General features: G+C 41.4%; 1 protein-coding gene across 1 annotated transcript in view; it reads left to right on the top strand.

Moving 5' to 3' along the window:
- LOC122554768 (lisH domain-containing protein C1711.05-like) overlaps positions 1–25,012 on the top strand; it is a 162,293-nt gene extending 137,281 nt beyond the window's left edge. Inside the window, exon 6 of the mRNA XM_043700140.1 lies at positions 23,734–25,012. Coding sequence (XP_043556075.1) covers positions 23,820–24,479 — 660 coding nt within the window. The 5' untranslated portion in view covers positions 23,734–23,819 and the 3' untranslated portion in view covers positions 24,480–25,012. The remainder of the gene's footprint in view (positions 1–23,733) is intronic.
- Positions 25,013–25,213: the final 201 nt, after the last annotated feature.

Genomic DNA, 25,213 nt, shown 5'->3' with positions numbered 1-25,213 from the left:
TCTGTTTTGGCTGAGACGGATATGGTTCCTGATGTTCTTTGTGGCCATGCTGTCGGTGGACAGGGAATTGGATTTTCTCCTACAATTGGTCTACCACCTCTTTATGCTCCTTTATAAATTTACCTTTTCTGATTGTGGGAGACCTACATTCATCTTGCTGTCAGGTTTAGGTACACAAAAATAAATGAGTTAGTGTGGAAGGCATTTTGATTTGGTCACCTATTTCAAAACACAAATAGTGGTGAAAAGATCTAATTTCCCTTTGTGATCCTGAATGGCCCACTATTTTCTGGGCTAATGCAGTCTGCATTATGAGAGTGAATCTACTCTAATATCTGCTTTGCCATATTGATTTGGATGATGCTGCAGATAATAGTTTTTGGCAAGCTGCTCCAGGTGAGTTTTATCACACCCTCTCAGCAAGTATAATCTAAATATGCCTGGGGATTCATATTATGCTTTATGTTAAAATAAACTGATGGATTTAGCAAGTGATTATTTTAGCCAATGCTTTGTGTTGTAAATCATATTAAGACATAATTTCAATTAAAGTTTTAATATTTGAATTTTAAAAGAAATTCCCAACATCATAATTGTTAAGGAAGCCAGGTATCAGACACCATAATTTTGGGTGAATCTGGAAATCTGACAGAGTATCTTATTACCACTGGCAGTAAAACACTCCTTCTACAGTTATAAATTTCAAAATAGACACTCCTGATTTTATACATAAATGTAGGAAATCTTTACAATTAATTTAAACCAGCTGTTCAGAAACCATCTGAAGTGATTTCTAGCTTTTCACTCATGTTATAGAGCCTGCTTAAATTAGGAGTATTTCCTGGATACATTTGGGGTGCTATGTTCAAATCAGTCAATTCCATGAACATTTGAAGTGTTGGTTTGTAAGATTTACATTACCTTTCCAAATCAGAAGAAGCTATCTGAGAATGTTACCATCCTCCCAAATAACTTGCTTGATTTTAATAAGCTAGATATGTTATAAACATCTCAGATATTTTAACAGTCTGGGATTTATTTCTTCAAAATAACAATTCACCATTAAACTCTTACTTAAGCTATCAGGGCTCATTCAGTTGTAACTGAGAAACTTAGATTATTTACTAATTTTACAATTATATTTTTGAACCAAACCTGCTTTACAAATGCAGGTTTCGAACCCTCTAATCATTTCAACTTTCATGTGTTGCTGTTTCATTGAATATTACTCTTTAGTTATTCAATAAAGCTTCTTTTATGAAGTTGTGAGCCTTTATCTAGTCAATTTTGTAATGCTCTTTCAGTTCTCCCTTATTTTTTTCAATCTTAAAACTTTAACAAGAATGTTTCTCTTATCATAGATATTTTTCATTTGGATATTCGATTCATCTCTCCCTTATCTTTCAATTTTAAAGGAATATTTCCTTAAATGTTTCTGTAAAGTTTTATTTCGCTGTCTTTGAGTATTGTGTCATCCTGGATTCTAGCATTATTCATGTGATAAGAATGGCAAAGATCCTTATCAGTTGGATGGTTCCAGTATTTCTTCTGTAATTAACATTGTACTTTCGCATGTCAGTGAGATGCTACCATGTACCAAGCTACTTTGCAGAAATTAAACCACTGATATGTATCATCCCCAATGATTCTCTTTTAAGTATATCCTCTTCCTGCTAACTGAGATGGATTTTTCATGGTTAACTGTTACATGAATTTTTATCCTTAAAGTGATTTTTAAATACTTAGTTTCTACCTAATTAGCTATAGTTAGTTCTCAATCAAACCTATGTTCTTACTACAATCAGTAGTATTTATCAGCTAAGTCACTTTCTTAACCCTTCTAACTACTTCATATGGACCAATGAATTTTGCTTTCTAAAGTTCAGCTTCCATAAGCAACAATAGAAACATTTCATTCTCTGCTTGAAGCACTAATTTATCCAGTCATTCGTTCATTCTCATTTGAAAGACTCCTAAGTGTTCCTGGGATATCCTATGTGCTTGTGTGAGTCTTTCCAGAAAGACGGACTCATAATCGAACATTGAGGATTCATCTTTCTCATTAAAGAAATTCTCCTTCATCAATTTTATCAAACACCAAGAGAGAAATCAGGAGGGCAAAAAGGGGACATGAGATAGCTTTGGCAAAGGGTTTTTATAAATACATTAAGGACAACAGGGTAACTAGGGAGTGAATAGGGCCCCTCAAAGATCAGCAAGGTGGCATTTGTATGGAGCTGCAAGGAGATAGGGGAGATTCTAAACAAGTATTTTGCGTCAGTATTTACTGTGGAAAAGGACATGGAAGATATAGAGTGTAGGGAAATAGATGGTGACATCTTGAAAAATGTCCATATGACAGAGGAGGAATTGCTGGATGTCTTGAAATGCATAAAAGTGGATAAATCCCCAGGACCTGATCAGATGTACCTTAGAACTCTGTGGGAAGCTAGGGAAGCGATTGCTGGGCCTCTTACTGAGATATTTGTATCATCGATAGTCACAAGTATCGGAAGACTGGAGGTTGGCTAACGTGATGTCACTGTTTAAGAAAGGTGGTATGGACAAGTGAGGGAACTATAGACCAGTGAGCCTGACATCACTTGTGGGCAAGTTGTTGGAGGGAATCTTGAGGGACAGGATGTACATGTATTTGGAAAGGCAAGGACTGATTAGGGATAGTCAATATGGCTTTGTGCGTGGGAAATCATGTCTCACAAACTTAATTGAGTTTTTTGAAGAAGTAACAAAGAGGATTGATGAGGGCAGAACGGTAGATGTGATATATATGGACTTGAGTAAGGTGTTCAACAAAGTTTCCAATGGGAGACTGGTTAGCAAGATTGGATCTCGTGGAATACAGGGAGAGCTAGCCATTTTGATGCAGAACTGGCTCAAAGGTAGAAGACAGAGGGTGGTGGTGGAGGGTTGTTTTTCAGACTAAGGCCTGTGACCAGTGTAGTGCTACAAGGATCGGTGCTGGGCCACTACTTTTCATCATATATATAAATGATTTGGATGTGAGCAAAAGAGGTGTAGTTAATAAGTTTGCAGATAATACCAAAATTGGAGGTGTAGTGGACAGCGAAGAAGGTTACCTCAGATTACAATGGGATCTTGATAAGATGGGCCAATGGGCTGAGAAGTGGCAGATGGAGTTTAATTCAGATAAATGTGAGATGCTGCATTCTGGGAAAGCAAATCTTAGCAGGACGTATACACTTAAGGCCCTTGAGTGTTGCTGAGCAAAGAGACCTTGGAGTGCAGGTTCATAGCTCCTTGAAAGTGGAGTCCAAATTGCTAATGATTTCCTGGAAAACTTTTGACATGACATTAAAGCCCTGATCAAACTTTATCTCAGTTAGTAGTCGTCAGTAAAAAAAACTGCATTAACTTTTGCACCTACTACCTTGGCTGTAAATTGATCTTAAAAGGAATAGCCTCAGGATATTGATTTGCTATGGCAATAATTGTAAGGATGTACTGATATCATACTTTTGCTTCTGGTAAAAAAAATCCACGAATATGTAACTAAATGGTCCTCCAAAAATTTGTATAGGTATCAAAAGGAGCTGGTATGATTACATGTTGAGGTTTTCTTGCTCCTTGACATGTACTACATGTTCCACAGAATATATATCACAATATATTTTTGAAGTCCTAACCATGTGAAATATCTGTCGAGAGTGTGGTGTTGGAAAAACACAACAGGTCAGGCAGCGTCCAAGGAGCAGGAGAATCAACGTTTTGGGCAAAAGTCCTTAATCAGAAATGAGCCAATGGGGTGGATACATAAATGGGATGGGGTGTGGGGCTGGGACTAGGGGATGGTAGCTGGGAGGGCAATAGGTAGGTAGAGGTGGGGGTAATGGTGATAGGTCGGAGAGGAGGGTGAAATCCACATTGATGACATGTAGTTGGAGGGTCCCAAGGCAGAAAATGAGGCATTCTTCCTCCAGGCGTCAGGTGGTCAGGGTGTGGCGATGGAGGAGACCCAGTACGTGCATGTCCTTGGCGGAGTGGGAGCGGGAGGGAGAAATGAAGTGTTCAGTCACGGGGCATTGGGGTTGGTTGGTGTGGGTGTCCCAGAGATGTTCTCTGAAGCGCTCCGCAAGTAGGCTCCTGTCTCCCCAATGTAGAGGAGACCGTATCGGAGCAACAGGTACAGTAAATGACATGTGGAAATGCAGGTAAAACTCTGATGGATGCGGAAGGCTCCTTCTGGGCCTTGGACAGAGGTGAGGGGACCCTCCAACCTCACGGCATCAATATGGATTACCCTCCAACCACACGGCATCAATGTGGATTTCATCAGTTTCCTCATGTTGCCTCCCCCCACCTTATCCCAGTTTCAACATCGCCCTCTTGACCTGTTCTACCTGTCCATCTTCCTTCTCACCTATCCACTCCACCTTCCTTTCTAACCTATCACTATTACCCCACCTCCATCTACCTATTGCACTCCCAGCTACCTTCCGCCCAGCCCCACCCCCATCCCATTTATGTCTCCACCCCCTCGGCTCACAAGCCTCATTCCTGATTAAGGGAATTTAGCCCGAAACGTCGATTCTCCTGCTGCTCAGATGATGTCTGACCTGCTGTGCTTTTCCAGCACCAAACTCTCAACTCTAATTTCCAGCATCTGCAGTCCTAACTTTCTCCATGTGAAATACCTATTCATCGATGCCTGTGTCTTCTGTATTCCTATATGCCCTACCATAGGAACTTCATGTGCTATTCATATCTTCTTAGGATATTTGTTTGTACCATTGTTAGATGAATAGCCATCTATTCTTCATCCAAATGTCTGTGACCTAATTAAAACTGCACTTTCAATGTAACAATACACTGGAACCCCTTCAAAATAATGTTTCGCATAATTGATATGTACTAACTTACTAAACCTTGGATCTGCTCCCTGAGTTTCAGTTGTCAAACACATGCAAGACACCTTTTTTAAACAATCATTCTTAAATTGAGTTTCAACTACGCTAACATCCACCTGCAGTATTACTTTGACCTCTGGTGATGGGCATTGTTTAGCCATTGCTCCAGTCACCGCACAAGGAGAAATACCTGGAACATGTAACTGCAACTGTTCAATCTCTTGAGCCTCAATTGGATTTTCCATGATTATAGGCTAAAAAATGAATTTCAGTCCTGCCAAAGCATTCTCCAGAAGTATATCAACTCCATCCACAAGTAATTTCTTAACCACCCAACTATCACCAATCCAGAAAAGAAGTCACACTCCAACTGAACCTTGGGATGTACACTCCACCTACTTCATTTCCCAACACTTTAGCTTTCAATGAACTCTTTGGAGAGAAAACTGAATCCTTCTTCAGCAAGATTAGATTAGATTCCCTACAGTGTGGAAACAGGCCTTACGGCCCAACAAGTCCACACCGACCTTCGGAAGAGTAACCAAGCAGAACCATTTCCCTCTAACTAATGCAGCTAACGCTATGGGCAATTCACCAGACCTGCACATCTTTGGACTGTGGGAGTGGACCAGTGCGGAGACAGGGCAAATGTGCAAACTCCACACAGACAGTCGCCCAAGGTTGGAATCGAACCTGGGACCCTGGTGCTGTGAGGCAGCAATGCTAACCACTGAGCCACCATGCTGCCCAAGTTTGAGTAGCCAGTGCATCCCTTGCAGTAGCTATGGGCTTAGATCCTTCCTTTGAAGAAAAACAGATTATCTTTCCTATAGATTAAAACCCTCATCTCTCATCTACCATATGAAATTTTTCTGCACTCAGAGCAGTGTATACCTCCAGTCTCTCAGTTGTAGAGAAAGCTCCATAACCTTTTCCTTCTTAGTTTCCTTTTCAGACCCATGAACTCCAATAAGTCACTTTGAACATAGAAGTCCTACAGGTTTCCCTTTCAACTTCCAGCATTCTGAATGAATGTGTTCCACCTTGTGACATTGGAAATACCTTGGCTTCTGATCTTCACTCCCACCCTCAGTACTTATCCTTTCTGATCTGAGGAGGAAACCATGTGGGAGTTCTTCACCGACCATTGTTACCTTGACTATTTGCCTTCCTCTTATTTGCTATCCCCTTTGAGTTTATCAGGATGCTGGAAAAAGGTTTAGTTCTACTGATTTTAAAATATAATCAGTCATAATTTTGCTGTAGCCCATGCCTCCTTACTTTCTGAATGAGCCTGCCATGAGGCACCTTATCAAATGCCTTGCTAAAATCCATGTACCCCACTTCCACTTCTCTACCTTCGATGTGTTTTGTCACATCCTCAAAGAATTCATTAAGGCTTGTGAGGCATGATTACCCCTCATAAGGCCATGCCGATTATCTCTCATCAAGCTATGCTTTTCGAAATAATTATAAAACTTGTCTCTCAGAATCCTCTCCAATAATTTGCCGACCACCAACTGACTGATCTGTAATTCACAGGGTTATCCCTATTCCCTTTCTTGAATATTGGAATAACATTTGCCACCCTCCAATCATCAGGCACTACTCCAATGGACAGTGATGGTGTAAAAATCATCGCCAAAAGCACAGTAATCTCTTCCCACGCTTCCTGTAGAAATCTCGTCTAGCTCAGAGAACCTACCGATCCTTATGCTTTCAAAATTTCCAGTACATTCTCATTCTTAACATCAACTTGTTCAAGTGCATCAGCCTGTTTCATTCTGTCCTCACAAACGACAAGGTCCCTCTCACTAATGAATACTGAAGCAACGGATTCATTAAGGACCTCATCCCTCTGTTGACCTACCCTCACTCTGGCCATCCTCTTGATCCTCACAAAAGTGTAGATCGCCTAGGGATTTTCCTTAATCCTAGCTGCCAAGGCTTTTTAATGCCTCCTTCTAGCTCTCCTAAATTCATTCATCAGTTCCTTCCTTACACCCTTGTAACCCTGTAGAGACCTGCCTGTTCCTTGCTTCCTCAACATTAACTAAGCTTCCTTCTTCCTCTTGACCAGATGTTCCACATCTTTTGTCACCCAGGGTACCTTCACTGTACCATACCTTCCTTGCTTCAGTGGGACAAACCTATCTAGCACTCACAGCAAGTGCTCCCTAAGAATATCTGTTCCCAGTTTATGCTGCACAGTTTCTACCTAGTAGCGTTGTAATTCCCCCTCCCCCAATTAAGTACTTTCCCATACCATTTGCTCCTATCCCTTTCCATGACTATAATAAAGGTCAGGGAGCTGTGATCACTATCAACAAAATGCTGTCCCACCAAGAGATCTGACACCTGACTTGTTTTGTTGCCAAGCACCAAATCTAACATGGCTTCCTGTCTAGTTGGCTTATCTACACATTGAAGCAGGAATCCTTCCTGGACACACCACCTGACAAAGTCTGCTCCATCCAAACTATTTGCACTAAGGAGGCTGTGTTACTAAGTAACTCTGTTACTTCTGCACCTTGTAAAATCTGCCTCCCAATCTGCTCCTCTGTGTCTCTGTTGCTGTTGGGAGTGTGTAGAAAATTCCCAAGGAAGTTACTGCTCCTTTCCTGTTTCTGACTTCCACCCAGAATGACTCAGTAGACAAACCCTCCTCGCCGACTTCCCTTTCTGCAGCTGTTATACTATCCCTGGTTAGCAATGCCACTCCCCCATTTCTTTTATCTCCCTCCCTATTCCTTTTGAAACATCTAAATCCCGGAACATCCAACAATCAGTCCTGTTCCTGTGATATCCAAGTCTCCATAATGGCGACAACATCATAGCTCCAAGTACTGATCCATGCTCTAAATTCATCACCCTTATTTCTGACACTTCTTGCGTTAAAATAGACATTTTAACCCATCACATTGACTGCAACTTTGCCCTATCAACTGTCTGTCCTTCCTCACAGACTGTCTGCACACTGTATCCACCTGTTCACCAGCTACCCCCATCCTCTGATCCATAGTTCCAGTTCCCATGGCCCAGCCAAACTAGTTTAAATCATCCCGAAGAATTCTAGCCCAGGGTATTGGTGTCCGTTCAGTTCAGGTCCAACCCGTCCTCCTTGTACAGGTCCCACCTTCCCCAGAAGGTATTCCAATGATCCACATATCTGAAGCCCTCCCTCCTGCCCCAACTCTGCAGCCACGTGTTCAGCTGCGTTCGCTGTCTGTTCCTCGCATCACTAGCAATCCTGAGTCTACTACTCTGCTTGTCCTGCCATTTAGTTTCCAACCTAACTCCCAGTATTCACTTGTCAGGTCCTCATCCCTTTTCCTCGCTGTGTCATTGGTACCAATGTGTACCACGATTTCTGGCTGCTAACCCCCCCCACCACTTAAGAATCCTGTAGGCTCAATCCAAGACATCCCTGACACTGGCTTCCAGGGGGCAACATACTATCCAGGAGTCCTGTTGGCAACCACTGAATCTTCTGTCTGTTCCTCTAACTACTGAATCTCATATCACTATCACACTCCTATTCTCCACCCTTCCCTTCTGAGCCACAGAGCCAGGCTCAGTGCCAGAGACCTTTCCCCCAACAGTATCCAAAGCGGTATACTTATTATTGAGGGGAATGGCCACAGATGACCCCTGCACTGTCTGCCTATTCCTTTTCCTTCTCCTGATGGTCACTTAACTACCTTTATCCTATAACTTAGGTATGACTTCCTCCTTCTAAGCCCTCTCCATCACTCCCTCAGCTTCCCAAATGATCCGAAGTTCATCTAGCTCCAGCTCCAGTTCTCTAACATGGTCTGTGAGGAGCTGGAGTTGGGTGCACTTCTCACAGGTGAAGTCAGCAGGGACAGTTGTGGTGACCCTTACTTCCCATATCCTGCAAGAGAAGCATGCAACTACCCTAGCTTCCATCCCCTCTGCTCTAAATTGCCAAAAGAGATTGAAAAAATATTATCTTACCCTACCAACCCTCCAGAGTCTTCTCTTTTGATTAGAGGAGGAGGACAGGTGAGAGACACTACACGTGCAATGTTTGGGCTTAGCCACTTCCTGAATATGTTAGTTTACTTTCCCAGCAGTCCTCATGTCCACTTTTGCTCCTGTTCAGCCGTCGCTCCGCTGATTCACGAGGTAAGTATTTTATATTCAAACGTACTTTCCCAGCTGGCCCCTGGCTAGTGCTCTCTTGACTCACGCTGCCAAAATGGAGCGTGATTTTGTATTCAAACCTACCTTCCTGGCAGACTCCTGGCTCACGCTGTCTCAACTCCCGCAGCTGAAATGGACACAAGGTAAATATTTTATATTCAAATTTAGCTTCCCGGCAGGCCCTGGCTCACACACTCGCTGTTGAAGTGGAGGTTGCTGATTCACAAGGTAAATATTTTATATTCAAATGTACCTTCCTGGCAGGCCCAGGCTTGCGCTCTCGCTGTTGAAGTGGAGGCTGCTGATTCACAAGATAAAAATTTTTAATTCAAGTTTACCTTCCTGGTCGGCTTTGGCGTGCCTTCTCGCTGTTGAAGTGGAGGCTGCTGATTCATGAGGTAAATATTTTATATTCAAATCTACCTTAGAGTCATAGAGATGTACAGCATGGAAACAGACCCTTCAGTCCAACCTGTCCATGCCGACCAGATATCACAACCCAATCTAGTCCCACCTTCCTATTCATATACCCATCCAAATGCCTCTTAAATATTGCAATTGTACCCGCCTCCACCACATCCTCTGGCACCCTCTGCGTGAAAAAGCTGCCCTGTAAGTCTCTTTTATATCTTTCCCCTCTCACCCTAAACCTATGCCCTCTAGTTCTAGACTCCCCAAACTCAGGGAAAAGACTTTATCTATTTATCCTATCCATGCCCCTCATAATTTCGTAAACCTCTATAAGGTCACCCCTCAGCCTCCGATGCTCCAGGGAAAACAGCCCCAGCCTGTTCAGCCTCTCCCTACAGCTCAAATCCTCCAACCCTGGCAACATCCTTGTAAACCTTTACTGAACCCTTTCAAGTTTCACAACATCTTTCTGATAGGAAGGAAACAAGAATTGCACGCAATATTCCAACAGTGGCCGAACCAATGACCTGTACAGCCGCAATATGACCTCCCAACTCCTGTACTCAATACTCTGACCAATAAAGGAAAGCATACCAAATGCCGCCTTCACCATCCTATCTACCTGCGACTCCACTTTCAAGAAGCTATGAACCTGCACTCCAAGGTCTCTTTGTTCAGCAACACTCCCTAGGACCTTACCATTAAGTGTATAAGTCCTGCTAAGGTTTGCTTTCCCAAAATGCAGCACCTCGCATTTATCTGAATTAAATTCCATCTGCCACTTCTCAGCCCATTGGCCCATCTGGTCTAGATCCTGTTGTAATCTGAGGTAACCCTCTTCGCTGTCCACTACACCTCCAATTTGGGTGTCATCTGCAAACTTACTAACTGTACCTCTGATGCTCGCATCCAAATCATTTATGTAAATGACAAAAAGTAGAGGACCCAGCACCGATCGTTATGGCACTCCCGTCTGAAAAACAATCCTCCACCACCACTCTCTGTCTTCTACCTTTGAGCCAGTTCTGTATCCAAATGGCTAGTTTTTCCTGTATTCCATGAGATCTAACCTTGCTAATCAGTCTCCCATGGGAAACCTTGTCGAACGCCTTACTGAAGTCCATATAAATCACATCTACTGCTCTGCCCTCATCAATCTTCTTTGTTACTTCTTCAAGAAACTCAATCAAGTTTGTGAGTCATGATTTCCCACGCACAAAACCATGTTGACTATCTCTAATCAGTCCTAGCCTTTCCAAATACATGTACATCCTGATCCTCAGGATTCCCTCCAACAACTTGCCCAACCACTGAGGTCAGGCTCACCAGTCTATAGTTCCCTGGCTTGTCTTTACCGCCCTTCTTAAACAGTCGCACCACGTTTGCCAACCTCCAGTCTTCCGGCACCTCACCTGTGAATATCGATGATGCAAATTTCTCAACAAGAGGCCCAGCATCACTTCTCTAGCATCCCACAGAGTTCTCGGCTACACCTGATCAGGTCCTGGGGATTTATCCACCTTTAACCATTTCAAGACATCCAGCACTTCCTCCTCTGTAATCTGGACATTTTGTAAGATGTCATTATCTATTTCCCTGCTCCTGGCTTGCACTCTCACTGCTGAAATGGAGGCTGCTAATTCACAAGCAAGCATTTTATAATCAAATTTACCTTCCTGCCAGACTCCTGGTGCGCACTCTTGCTTCTGAAATGGAGGCTGCTGATTCAAAAGGTAAGTATTTTATATTTGAATTTACCTTCCTGGCAGACCCCTGGCTTGCATTCCCTTGACTCCCGCTGCTGAAACGGAGGCTGTCTGGATACAGAATTGGCTAGCCCTTAGAAAACAGAGGGTGGCAGTTGATGGAAAGTATTCACTCTCGAGTTCAGTGACCAGTGGGGTTCCACTGGGGTCTGTTCTGGGATCTCTGCTCTGTGTGATTTTTTTAAAAATTATGTTTTTATTGAAAAATAGTTTTTTAAATATTACAAGTACAAAACAATACAATTCAAAACAGTACAAAAAAACCCAAGTTTAAAAAATTCCACAACCCACCCTCATGTACAAATGTATGAACATATGTAGAAAAGTATAGAATTAAAAAAACTTCAAACTGGCTATTTAACTAAATAAATAAATAACCAACAACAAACTAATAAATAGTAATAATTCAGCCCAGCCAAACAAAACACTCATACATTCGCAGTTCCTCCTCCCTGGATATTGGACTCGTAAAACACAATCGTTATGGCTACATAATAGCCCTTGTTAGTGTGGCAGATAAATCTGTGTCAGGGTATTCTAAGGGCTGCCACGTCTTGTAAAAATTTTCAGTTTTGTGGTGTACCATATTTGTGAGAAAATCCAGGGGAATATGCTCCATAACAAACTTCCAACAGCCCAACAGGCTCGAGGGATTTTCAGATATCCAACCTAACAAGATATTCTTTCTTGCACAGAACATGAGAATATTAAAAAGTTTTTTCTTATGCACGTCTGCAGGAAACGCAGTGGGCTGGCCCAAAAGGAGAGAGATAGGGTCCTTCTCTACCTTACACCCAAAATTCTTTCCATTGCGCCCACCACAGCATTCCAATATGTTTGAAGCCTATTGCAAGACCAAAGACAATGGGTAAAGTTCCCGTACAGACTTTGCACTTGGGACATGCTGAAGATACCCCTGATTTAAATTTTGACAAACGGTCTGGAGCCAAGTGGACCCTATGGAGAATCTTCAACTGTAAAGCATGGGTCCTATTGAAAATTGATATCTTCCTTGCATTCTCCCAAATATCCTCCCATGCCTCTGAGGAGACTTCAACACGCAGCTCTCTTTCCTACATCCTGCAGAGTCGATCAAACTCATCTGAGGGGGCATCATTCAATTGATGATATAAAGTACTGACAGAAAGTGTGCTCTTAGTACTTAGCACCCTCCTCTCTCTGTCGGATTTGCAGGGATCAGTCAAAAGTGTGGTCTTTTTTTGAATAAAATCCCTAACTTGAAAAAACTAAAGAGGTCTCGATTAGATAACTCGAACATCCGTACTAACTGATCAAAGGACATCATTACGTCTTCCTCAAATAAATCGCCCATGCAAGACACACCCTTAGCTGCCCAGTGTTTAAATCCTGTATCTATCATAGATGGTTGAAAACCTGGCATACCCACGAAAAGTGTAAACAGAGATGTTTTGCCAATATTGCCTTCCCTCTGCCGAATTGCTCTCCACGTTTTAACAGTATTGATGACTATTGGGTTATGGCAATATTCCCTAACTGTCCTCATTTTGACCAAAAACAGTAAAGTGGTAAGGGGGCACCTTGTCTGGGAGGCTTTGATATCTAGCCATCTTGAAAGAGAATCTCCACAAACCCAATCACTCACGTAGGACAAAAGCGAGCTTAGTTGGTAATTTCTAATGTCTGGAAGGTCCACTCACCCCAAACTGTGAGGCAGTTGCAGTTTGGCTAATTTAATGAGAGGCGGCTTACGATGCCAAATAAAGGAGCTGAACCAGCCGTTCAGCCTCCTGAGTGTTTGCTTATTGAAAATCAGGGGGAGCACCCGTATAGGGTATAACAAACGAGGGGGAATATTCATCTTAATAAACGCTATCTGACCCAACCACGAGATTGGAAGTACCTCCCATCTTTGAAGACCTTTTTTTCCAAATATTTGGATAAAATTGGCTTTGAACAGCCAATCCAGAACTGGCGTAATGAATATGCCCCCAAATACACAACCCCCCCGTGAGCATAGCCTCTGATTTCACAAAATGATTCTTATACTCCAAAAAAGCACCAAACGCGCAGATGCATTGTATCAGGCGAGGCACTGAAACTGCTGGATTTGTCAAAAAAAAATTAGGACAGTGTCTGCATACAACAAAATCTTATGTAATTTTGACCCCACTTCTGGAGCTGATATATTGGGATCCCCACGATTGACCTCCGCCAATGGTTCAATCACCAACTTAAAAAGCAATGGTGAAAGAGGACAGCCCTGCTGGCTGCCCCTAAAAATATTAAAATTGCTAGATCGTACCCTGTTGGTGATGACCACTGTGAGAGGGCCACCCTAGAGAACCGTTACCCATCTTATGAAGACTTCACCCAAACCAAACCGCTCTAAAGAAAAGAAAAGGTACAGCCACTCAATTCGGTCAAATGCCTCCTCTGCATCTAAAGAAACCACCAATCCCTGTACTGACAGCTGTGGCTTGAATTACATTAAGCATTCTCCTAACATTATTGGAGGATCTGCGACCCTTTATAAAGCCTGTCTGATCCTCTTTAATAACAGAAGGTAACACAGTCTCCAGCCTTAACACGAGAGTCTTGGAGAGGATTTTAAAATCTGCAATTAAGAGCGAGATGGGCCTGTATGAAGCACAGTCTTCCAGATCCTTCCCTTTTTTGACGATAAGTGAAATATTGGTCTCTCTCAGAGATGGTGGGAGACAATCATGACTGTATGAACCATTAAACGTATTGAGCATCGAGCCTGACAGTGTACTTATAAATTCTTTATAAAATTTATTGGGAGGTCCGTCAGGATCGGGAGCCTTTCCACTCTGCCTCACAGCTTTCTGCATTTATTGCTCTGATACCGGGGCATTGAGAAAGAACTGTTGTTCGGGAGTCACACTCAGGAGCTTTAGATCCCTAAAAAAGGATTCCATTTTGGCCTGCCCCTCCACACAATCCTCAGATTGGTATAACTTGGAGGAACATTTTAGAATCACATGTTAGGTTCCCAGACCCTTCCCTAATCACCGTAATGGCTTGAGGGCACTCCTCTTTCTGGCAAGATATGCTAAATAATTGCCTGGCTTGTCACTATGCTCGTATAACCTTTGCTTTGCAAAAGCCAGCTCCTTCTTTGCCGTCGGCGTGAGCATGGAACTTAATGCAGACCGTAGTGCCGTAATCCTCTAGTTTGACCAACGAGGGTCTGTCAAAGTAGGCCTTCTCGGCTGCCTTTAACCGTGCTTCAAGGAGATGTTGCTGCTCACCCTTCTGCCGCTTTGTACTGACGGAATATGAAATAACTAACCCCCTAGCATAGGCTTTGACAGTTTCCCAGTGAACAGATGAGCTATCAACTGAGCCTATGTTGATGTCGAGGAATGCCTGAAATTCCCTAGAGAAATACTCCACAAACTTATTATCGTTGAGAATAAAGGGATCCATTCGCCAGTACCACGAACCCGCTGTAACATTCTTAATCTTAACCATAAGATACACTGGAGCATGATCAGAGATAGTAATATTACCAATCGAAACAAGAGCCACCAAATCCAGGGTTACTGCAGGAGTCAGAAAAAAATCAATCCTCGTGTAACATCTGTGCAGATTGGAAAAAAACGTAAAATCCCTACCTGTAGGGTGGAGACACCTCCAGACGTCCATCAACCCTAACTCTCCACAGAGACCCACTAACTATTTAGTTTGTACAGAGGGTATTGAGGGACCTTTGGGCAACCTGTCTACTGTGGGATCCATGAGACAGTTAAAATCTCCCCATATAATGATGTGCCGGGACTTGAGACTTATAACTTCAGAAAAAGCTTCGACCAAAAATCTAAGGGAATGAGCTGGAGGGCAATAAACATTTAAAACACCATATTCTTCCCCATTTCTCAAGGCTTTAAGAATTACAAACCACCCGTGTGTGTCTTTAGCACACTCTAACAACTTAAATGGGAGATTCTTCCTAACCAAGATAGCCACTCCCCTACTTCTGGTATTAAATGATGAAAAATAAACTCAGTCAAAGCCATTCTGCTGTAATTCCAGATGCTCCTTGTCATCCAAATGTGTCACCTGTCACAAAGCAATATCCACCTTCTCCTTTCTAAGACTCAAGAGTACCTTCTTCCTCTTAATTTGTGTGACTTCCCTTGATATTCCAGGTACACAATTTAATCAAATCATTATCCATAATCTTCTGCAATAACATTTAAATTCCAGACAGGGGGAACCTGAACCACAAACTGCTGAGCTTTAGTGTCACATGATCCACCAAATATAAAAACCACTACATTTAACAAATCTACAAAACTATTGAGAATAAAAAACAACGAACGAAAACCAAAAAAAAACTAACATATAAATGAGTAGGAGAATTCACCCCCTGCCCAGAGGGGGCAAGTACCCATCCCAAACTGCCCATAAGTAGGCATCTAACCATTGAAACCGCCTTCACTTGTCCCAGCTAGAGCCGCACTGCAAACACAAGCAGAAAAGAATAAACACCCCATAGAATACTAATATGAATTAAAAAAAAACATCATTTTTAAAGAAAGGGGATTAAATACCGCATCCTTCTTTTGGTATATCCTAATTTAGAAATTGAAAATGTACATCTCAACTGCCGCCAGACATAGTTTAAACAAAATTATTATCAATAGAGGAAAAAAACTGAAGCTCCAACCGGACTTCCTCCATTTCTTTTACAGAATGATAAACACATACCCAAACAACACTATCTATGCATACTAAAATTGTTCAAAGTAGATTAGTTTGTCCACAAAGTTTCTTGCCTTCTCCCGACGTGTCAAAGAGATGTATGGATCCACCTAAGGTGAACCGGGGCACTGCTGGATACCTCAGGGAGTACTGAATCCCAAGCTCCCTCAGTCTTCTCTTGACACCATCGTAAGATTTTCGTTTCTGACTCACCGCCGCTGAGAAGTCTTGAAAAAACATGATCTTAGAGCCCTCCTAAATTAGAGCCTTCGGATCCTTCTCCTGGACTCTAGAAGCCTCCAAGACTCTCTCCTTATCCCGGTAATGATGGAACCGCACCAGGAGAGGACAAGGACATTGACCCAGACCCGATCTCCACGCTGCGACCCAGTGAGCCCTCTCTATCTTCAATCCTGTCATGCCAGCCTCCAAGTCAAGAAATTTTGGCAGCCAGTCCTCAACAAATTCTGCAGGCCACTCACCTTTCTTACCCTAAGGCAGACCGATGATCCAAATGTTTTTCTCCTGCCCCTGTTCTCAAGATCATCCACTTGGTCACACAAAATATGGACCTACGTCTCCCGGGCTTGGATCCTATCCTTGGATGAACTGGTATCAACTTCCACCACTATGACCCTGTGCTCCACCTCATCCGTCCTCTTCTCCAGGTCTCCCAGCTGCTACTCATGCTTCTGCAGCATGAGAGAGATTGGAACCAGATTGGATTCAATCTGTTTCCCCAGCATCTCGTGAGATTTCGTGAGCTCGTTCACCAGGGCCTGGAAAGTAATCAGCTCCAAGGCTGCTGCAGGCTGAACTGCAGACGTGGCCTTGGATGCTCCTCTTCTCTTTTACAGCATCTCTGGATGGCCGGAAACACAGGTAAGTTAATTTTTAGACATTTCTTGGGACGCTACGACCTTTCCGGAGTCCAAAGATATCACGATAGCCTGGGTTGTGTGGATTAAAGGCTTGTGCTGTGATGCAAAGCTCTGCAATGCGATCTTCTCAGATCGCAGCCATCTAGGATCTGCCCTCTTTGTGATTTTTATAAATGACTTGGATGAGGAAGTGAAAGTGTGGGTTAGTAAGTTTGCCCATGACACAAAGGTTGATGAAGTTGTGGAAAGTGTGAAGGGCTGTTGTACATTGCAACAAGGCATTGACAGAATGCAAAACTGGGCTGAGAAGTGGCAGATAGAGTTAATATATGTGGAAAAGTGTGAAGTGATTCATGTTGAATGGTCAGATTTGAATGCAGGTTACAAGGTTAAAGACAGAATTCTTGGCAGTAAGGAGGAACAGAGGAATCTTGGAGTTCACGTCCATAGATTTCTCAAAGTTGCCACCCAAGTTGACAGGGTTGTTAAGAGGGCGTATGGTGTGTTGGCTTTCATTAGTAGGGGGATTGGGTTTAAAAGCTACAAGGTTATGCTGCATCTGTATAAAGCCCTGGTTAGACCACACTTGCAATATTGTGTTCAGTTGTAGTCAACTCATTACAGGAAGGATGTGGAATATATAGAGAGGGTGCAGAGGAGATTTAACAGGATGCTGCCTGGACTGGAGGGCATGTCTCATGAAAAAAAAAGTTTGAGAGCTCGGGCTTTTTTCGTTGGAGCACAGAGGGTGAGAGGTGACTAGATAGAGATATACAAGATGATGAGAAGCTTAGATAGAGTGGATAGCCCGAGACTTTTTCTCAGGGTGGAAATGGCTATCACGAGGGGGCAAATTTTAAGGTGTTTGGAGAAAGGTTTAGGGATGATGGCAGAGGTAGGTTCTTTACCCAGAATGGTAGGTGCCATTTAAACGACACTTGGATAGACACTTGGATGATAATAAAATGAAGTGTATGTAGATTAATTTGGTCTTAGAGTAGGATGAAAAGTCAGTACAACATCAAGGGCTGAAGGGTTTATGCTATGCTATACTGTTCTATGTTGTATAATTGTTGCCTGTATAGAAGATGCAACCCTTTGGTCCTCGACATGAGGTCTTATTACAAAAGGTAGCGAGGTTTTAAATATCTCTTAGCAAATAATCTCTCTAAAGCTGGATAGTTGGTTTAACCTTAAAATGCTCTTAACTACCTGTCAAAATTTCAAATTCAGTCCAAGTTTGCCCCAGGCTCCTTCCTTAAATTCAAGAACTTTTGCCTATATGTCTCAGGGACTAGTTCATATGAAGCTAATATAGTTTTCATCACTGCATCATAATCCCGAGAGCCATCCTCTGACAGTAAAGCATAAATTTCCTATTGTGTTTCACTTGTTAACTTACTCTGCATGAGCAATGTCTAATATGTTTTTGCCCACTTCATTTGTCTAGCTATTTTCTCAAATTACAAGAAGAATGCCTTCACATCTTTTTCCTCACATTTGGTATGGCCTGTATAAACTTAAATATTTCCTTACTGGACTTGAGGTTATGACTCAGATTCTCCCCACCAGAGTCTGCATCAACATCTCATGTCTTCTGTTTCAACTGTGCCGTTTTAAGTTTGGATTCATTTTCTTTCAGTTTCCTCTCTTTGCTATTCTAAATTTTCTCCTTTCCATTTCCCTTTTTTTCTCTATCTTGTCTACTTTCTCTTTCCCTTTGAAATTCTCTCTACCTGCTTAACCGTAACTGAATATTACTTAATTCCAATAGTTCATGAATGGAAGTACTCGGTCTCCTTTTTACTTCTTTTAAACAGAAGTGCCACACTAATACCCCAATTATCTTTCTTTAACCTGTCAGACAATACTACTTCCAGTTTACCTAATAAATCAATCAACCTTGGTTTTGAAATTTCCTGTAAGACTGCTTGCTACAATTCTGCTATCTGTAGGATAACCTCTACTGGTTTCAGCACCATCACTTAGACGCAGTACTAAACCTGGTGGTTTTCTTCGTCTACATTATTTATCAATATACAAATCATTGTTGCTTTTATTTACAAACCAATTCAATTGCAATTGGAATCCCATCAAAATTAATCCAATGCAAAATTTTGACCACATGCCCTCAAATTTCATAACAGTTTACTGGAGTACCATGCTGTAAATTGAGCCCTGCTATTCCTAGAATCATAGTTGAAAAAGATCCGCAGGGGCCAGTATCCTGTCATCAAATCACCTTTGATTTTCTTATGGAGAGTCTAGATTAGATTAGATTCCGTACAGTGTGGAAACAGGCCCTTCGGCCCAACAAGTTCACACCGACCCTCCAAAGAGTAACCCACCCAGGCCCATTCCCCTCTGACTTATGCACCTAGCACTTTGGGGAATTTAGCATGGCCAATTCACCTGACCTGTACATCTTTGGACTGTAAGAGGAAACTGGAGAACCCAGAGAAAACCCACGCAGACACAGGAAGAATGTGCAAACTCCTCACAGACAGTCGCCCGAGGCTGGAATTGAACCTGGGACCCTGGTGCTATGAGGCAGCAGTGCTAACCACTGAACCACCATGCCTTTGACAATGATCCAGCTCCCTTAGAGCCAACTCTCAGTGTGAGCAGGGGATCTGACACTCCAGTTCTTATCTGTCAGCCATGGCTCCCTGAAAGGACAGATTAACAATCCCAGTCAGGGAGCTCATATTCTAAAAGGTTCACCTGACTGACCTTGTTACAATCACAACAACAGTAAATCCTAAAGATTTTTAAAATCCCCAATTTTAAACAACCACAATACCCCAATTCACTTGACTCTCAGGCCAAAATGATAGAAAGCACAGATCAGGTTTCTGTGCTAACGAATGATCATTATTGGTTACAAGTAATTAGACTATAGCTACAGATAAACAGATATAAACCATGGCATATAATAATACTAACTAAAATTCTAACCCCTTATAAATGTCCTCTTACACACTCAAACAAGTAGAAAAACTAGATTATTGGCAGAGGTTGAAAAACGAAAAGGCGGTTCTGTGGTCTTTGCTTCCCAATTCCAAAGTTGTGATGATCTTCTACACATAAATAGGCTTTGGTGTACAGTTCAGAGTCCTTGACTGGTTTGTAAGAAGTGCAGATCGATTGATTCACTTGGAAAATGTCTCTGATTTATCAATTCAAAAGTCACAGCTCACAGCAAATGCAGCAGGAAAGGTAACTCATTTTCTTCAAGTTTAAGCTGAGTTTTGTATTGCAGAAAACTGGCAGTTTCTGGGGGAGACACACCTCAGTATCTCTCTGTATCTGTGTCTTTATAACTTGCTTCCAGTTCCAACCTACTCAGGTGAGAACCAGTCAGCTTCACACCTCAGCTTCTGATCAGATGCACAAAATCGGAAATTGCAATAGGTATCAAATGTTTTGCTGTGAAATTATCCTGATAAAATCCTGATTTTAAAAAGCAGTTCTTTCTCATTGCAATTCTGATGTTTTAAAAACAAAAAGTATAAAGACACGGTCCTTACAATAGAAAGGCATTCCACCCTGTCAACATTCACCCACATCCTTGATTCATCATAGAATGCCAACAGTGTGGCAACAGGTCACACATACACACACTCACATGCATGTATGCATGCACACACACACACACACAGTCCTGTAACCCTGCAGGTCCCATTGCTACTTCACCTACTCTATTCATCACTGGACTTTATGGGCAATATGACTATGAGGAAACCCGAGCACCTGGAGGAAACCCATGTATACACAAGGAGAATATGCAAACTCCACAGTCACCTGAGGGTGGAATCAAATCCGGGTCCCTGGCTCTGTGAGGGAGCAGTGCGAATCACTGAGCTATTGTGAAGCCCCTTATGATTCTGATAGAAGTCTTGACAATTCTAACACCACTCCTGAGGTGCCTTCATTCTAATTGGATACTCAAGTTCCAGATTCATTTATTCTGATCGTTCCAGTTAGCTATGCAAGCCTAGCTCCAAAGTCAAAATGCACGAGGAGAGATGTCATCACCAGGAAAGTTATTGATTGGATAATTAATCTGTTCAATTGATATCTTCTCTACCTGAACCCTTTTGGAGGAGATTTGGAACACAAACCCTGATTCTTCCAGATTTGTAGTTGTGTGTAATGAGATAATATGGAATCAAGTCACCTTATCAAAGAACTCAATAAAGTTTGTGAGGCACAACCTACCCTTAACAAAACCGTGCTTACTATCCCTAATCAAATTATTATTTTCTAGATAATTATAAATCCTATCTCTTATAACCTTTTCCAACACTTTACCAACAACTGAAGTAAGGCTCACTGGTCTATAATTACCTGGGTTGTCTCTACTCCCCTTCTTGAACAGGGAAACCACATTTGCTATCCTGTAGTCTTCTGGCACTATTCCTGTAGACAATGACGATTTAAAGATCAATGCCAAAGGCTCGGCAATCTCCTCCCTGGCTTCCCAGAGGATCCTAAGATAAATCACATCCGGCCCAGGGGATTTATCTATTTTCACACTCTGCAGGATTTCTAATACCTCTTCCTTGTGAACCTCAATCCCACCTAGTCTAGTAGCCTGTATCTCAGTATTCTTCTCGACAACATTGTCGTTTTCTAGATTGAATACTGTCGAAAAATATTCATTAAGATGACAGAGCCTTTGAGAGAAATTCCTAAAGGAGTACTTCATATGACACCCCCCCTCGCCCACTATTTTTAATACACTGATAATCCTTACTACAACCACCCAATTGCTTTTCTTCAGTAGAGTCCTATGGGTCTTTCCTTCACTTTATTACAAATATTAATACTAACACCAAATCCAGGTAAAACTTAATGCAACTCAGTTCCATCTGTGTAAAACAAGTACAGGTAATAAGAATATTTAGAGTTCACCTTGTGTAATCTCTTTTAAAGTGTCTTCTTGCTTATTTACTAGTACTCCGACAAATTGTTTTCCTGGTATTTTCATCTTAGGAAGGGAAGACATTTCAAGTGAAAATGCTAACGAGGTGTTAGTGGGCAACATCTAAGAAATCTGGGCCTGTAGGGAGCCAACAGGATCTCAACATGATCCAGGAAGTCTGACCCAGATGGCTATTTGGCATTAACAAGAGTATGAACAGTGCAGGCTGACATTCTGAGAAGAGGGGAATAGTTGCATCTCCCAAGGAGTCAAAACCCCCCTCCTGGCACTGCACTGTCAGTGGCTCTGCTTAAGAGCAGAATACAGAAGAGATGTAAACTTCTGGAAGCCCCTGTCAGAATCTGTACCCCAAACTAAGATGACAGTAATCTGAAGTATTGTGCTAACCATATGGACCTCCGTGGAAGATTCTATAAGTGCCGCCATAGTAATGGGCCCCATTCCCTGGGTGAAGCCCCAACACAGGTTAGAGTTGTATTATTGAATGCATTAAGCTATGAGCACAAATTTCTGGTGTGCAATCATTTTATTCTGTATTCCCATCAACCATTTAATAGCCTGGGCTCTCAAAGTCAACATGAGTTCTCTTATTCTAGAGCGACTATACAGTTCTGCTCTCTGGCGAGATGGCAACTATGTTATCACAGTCTCTGCACTAACTCCTGCATAGTTTCCCTGTATAATTCATCATACGTCAACACTGTAAAGAAATTAGGCTACTAATCTATGAGCTAGCACTTGGTATGGTCATACTGAGTGACTGGATCTTTGGGATGGCTGGTCTTCTATTTCTAACACAGGGATTATGGCATTTTCAGCATCTGAAGTGAAAAGAATGATAAGGATTAGTTTTTAATTTGAAGGGAGAACAGAGGGAGGTTTGGCTAATGAAAGCAGTTAAAATTTATCACAATGAAAAGAAATGAAAGATGTAAAAGATTAAGGAACCACAGATAACCAGTAGCTGTGCTACTTACCATAAGCATAACTCCTTGTTGTTAGTGGTCAACGCATTTTTTGAGTTTTTAAGGATGGCCTTGAATAGCACGCAATTGGAATTTGCTGGAATTGTACCATGGATGGGAGGCTTCACTAAGGCAATGATACTAGAGAAGATTAGATTATTGCCTTAAAGCAAACTTAGTTCCAGTGAAGTCTTTGTACTTGCTCGACAATGGATCTATGTCCTGGGTGCTAAATTCCTGACATTAATGTCTTCATTCCTGACATTAATATCCTGTGCAACCTCTTAGCACCATATCCTAAGTTAATACCTCTGAAATAGAGAATGGCTCTCTACTTCTCCACTGCCTGTATTAGAGTTTTCAAGGACACAATAGAGAATGATAGATCCTTTCTTGATGTTTTTGCGGCCATTTAAGAATAACTGAAGATTGCTTTTATCCTGAAGACTTATTGTGTTGACCCTTCTAACTAGTTTCAGAGAAATCCAATATCTACTGGTAGGTGCTGGCTGCAAGCTTGTAATAGAATGTGTATGAGACAGCTTGTATTCTGCATGCTCTCTGAGGCAACATTAAAGGTGCATATATTTTATGCCCTGCCACCTAACATCATCCATTCCCAAGCAAGTCAAATTTCTAGGTCATTCACTCCATTACCATTAAGCATATGAAAACAACAACTTAATTTTGTTAATCTTAATTTAACACTGTTCCTTTATAATGTTTCATCATGTCACGTTTATTTTGACATTACCACAGAACATACATAAACAGTATAATTCATACTTTTAGTATTCTCACTCTTGATGCTTCGAGTCATCACTAGTATTTATATTAAAGTTATACTCTGAAACTTGTCAATAATTTAGTTTGTATTAATTTGAACTGAAGTTTCAACTTAAAAATGATAGTTATTGGATCTTAAGCATTAACATTCAGAAACAGAACATAGCTAGACTACAGATATAATATATTCCTAAAATGGTTTTTGTGTTTTAGCTTCTAGAGTGCCATCAGAAGACACCAAATCGTGCAGCATTGCTTCATGCTCAAACAAAGTTGAAGAAGTTTTATCAAATATTCCAATGATACAAAGCAGAGCTTCAGCTGAAATTATGACATATGATGATTTATTTGCCAGCACTTCCTCATCTCAGAGTTCTTACCAAGAATATTTGTCTAGTTTACCATCTGACATTTCTACACCAAGATCCGAGTCATCTTCACAAATTTCGTTGAATTCAGAAATTGCAGATGATTTTGTTAACAATTCTGAATGCTCTGTAATTAGCTCAATGCCAAGTGAGGCACTTATAAACTTAATGCAGAGTTATTTTGCAAATAGTGATGATGTCAAGTCTGTGAAGATTTCAATACTTCTGGATAAGTCCCAGACTGATGATTTGAGTCACACTAGCAATGTAGAAGAAAATGCAAATGAATCATCTTGCCAAACTAATTCTCCATCAGATTCTGAACAATATTCCAGAATTGGTTTAAAAGGTAAATGTGGTTTTCTGCATGGTGGAAATAACTCAACCGATGTGGAACCTTCTTTCGCTTCAGTTGAAAATTCTGAAACATGCAGTTCTAGTCTTGATTCACAGGAGTTTGTTCATTTTGATTCGCAAATCCCGTCAATTGTTGGTCGTTCAAGTGACTGGTACTGTGCAGACGATAAGGAACCATGTAGCAAAACTACTACAGTTAGATATGTGTTTACGGATAGTGAAAATGAGGTTTAAGTGCTGCTATTGTAGCTTTAAAGTATATGTAAATCACTGAACTAAAATCAGTTTAATTGTATGGCTTAAGTAGAAGTGATTATTGGAATAAAACTACTGACAGCCAACAAAGACAAATAAAAATTCAATAGTTTTACATTTTGCAGTATTTAGTCCAGGGCTTGAATGTTTCTCTTGTGACTTGCTGATTAAAACTGTATGCTATGCTCAGAGTCCACACTCCAAAAGCACAGTCTAACATCTCTGACTTTAAGACCTTGATCTTTTTTCCTGTATTCTGCCCCAGTTTGGAATAATATTAAAGGAAGTTGGGTGAGACTTGCTGCCACTTTTGAGTGTTAGCTGGTATCACTATAGAATGTATACACTATAAAATGTATAGTTTATAGCAAGTCCCATTCTAGCTGTTTTCTCACCAGACAATCCCTCGAAATGCAGTTTTTTGGAACAAACAAGAGGTGCATCTGCAGGAAGGTTCCAAAATTCATGGAAGTAATGAAAGGACTAATCAGTGCCTCATTTTCTATTTTTCATCATGCTCTCAACTGTTGAAGGTCTCAACCTCTACTGAGGTCTTTAATAAAACTAAAGTTCAGATTATTGATTTTTTTCATTTTTTATCATTGAAAACTTCCAATGAGTGGAAATGTAATTTTAAAAATTTGTATTTTATAATGTATTTTTCTCAAACATGGAATTTTACAGTGAATGGAGTACTTGTAAGTTGTTGAACT

Source organism: Chiloscyllium plagiosum, chromosome 11 (genome assembly GCF_004010195.1).
Source record: "Chiloscyllium plagiosum isolate BGI_BamShark_2017 chromosome 11, ASM401019v2, whole genome shotgun sequence".
NCBI classification, from domain to species: Eukaryota; Metazoa; Chordata; class Chondrichthyes; order Orectolobiformes; family Hemiscylliidae; genus Chiloscyllium; species Chiloscyllium plagiosum.
The sequence above is the reverse complement of the archived record's forward strand: the minus strand, read 5'-3'. Positions and strand labels throughout refer to the sequence as shown.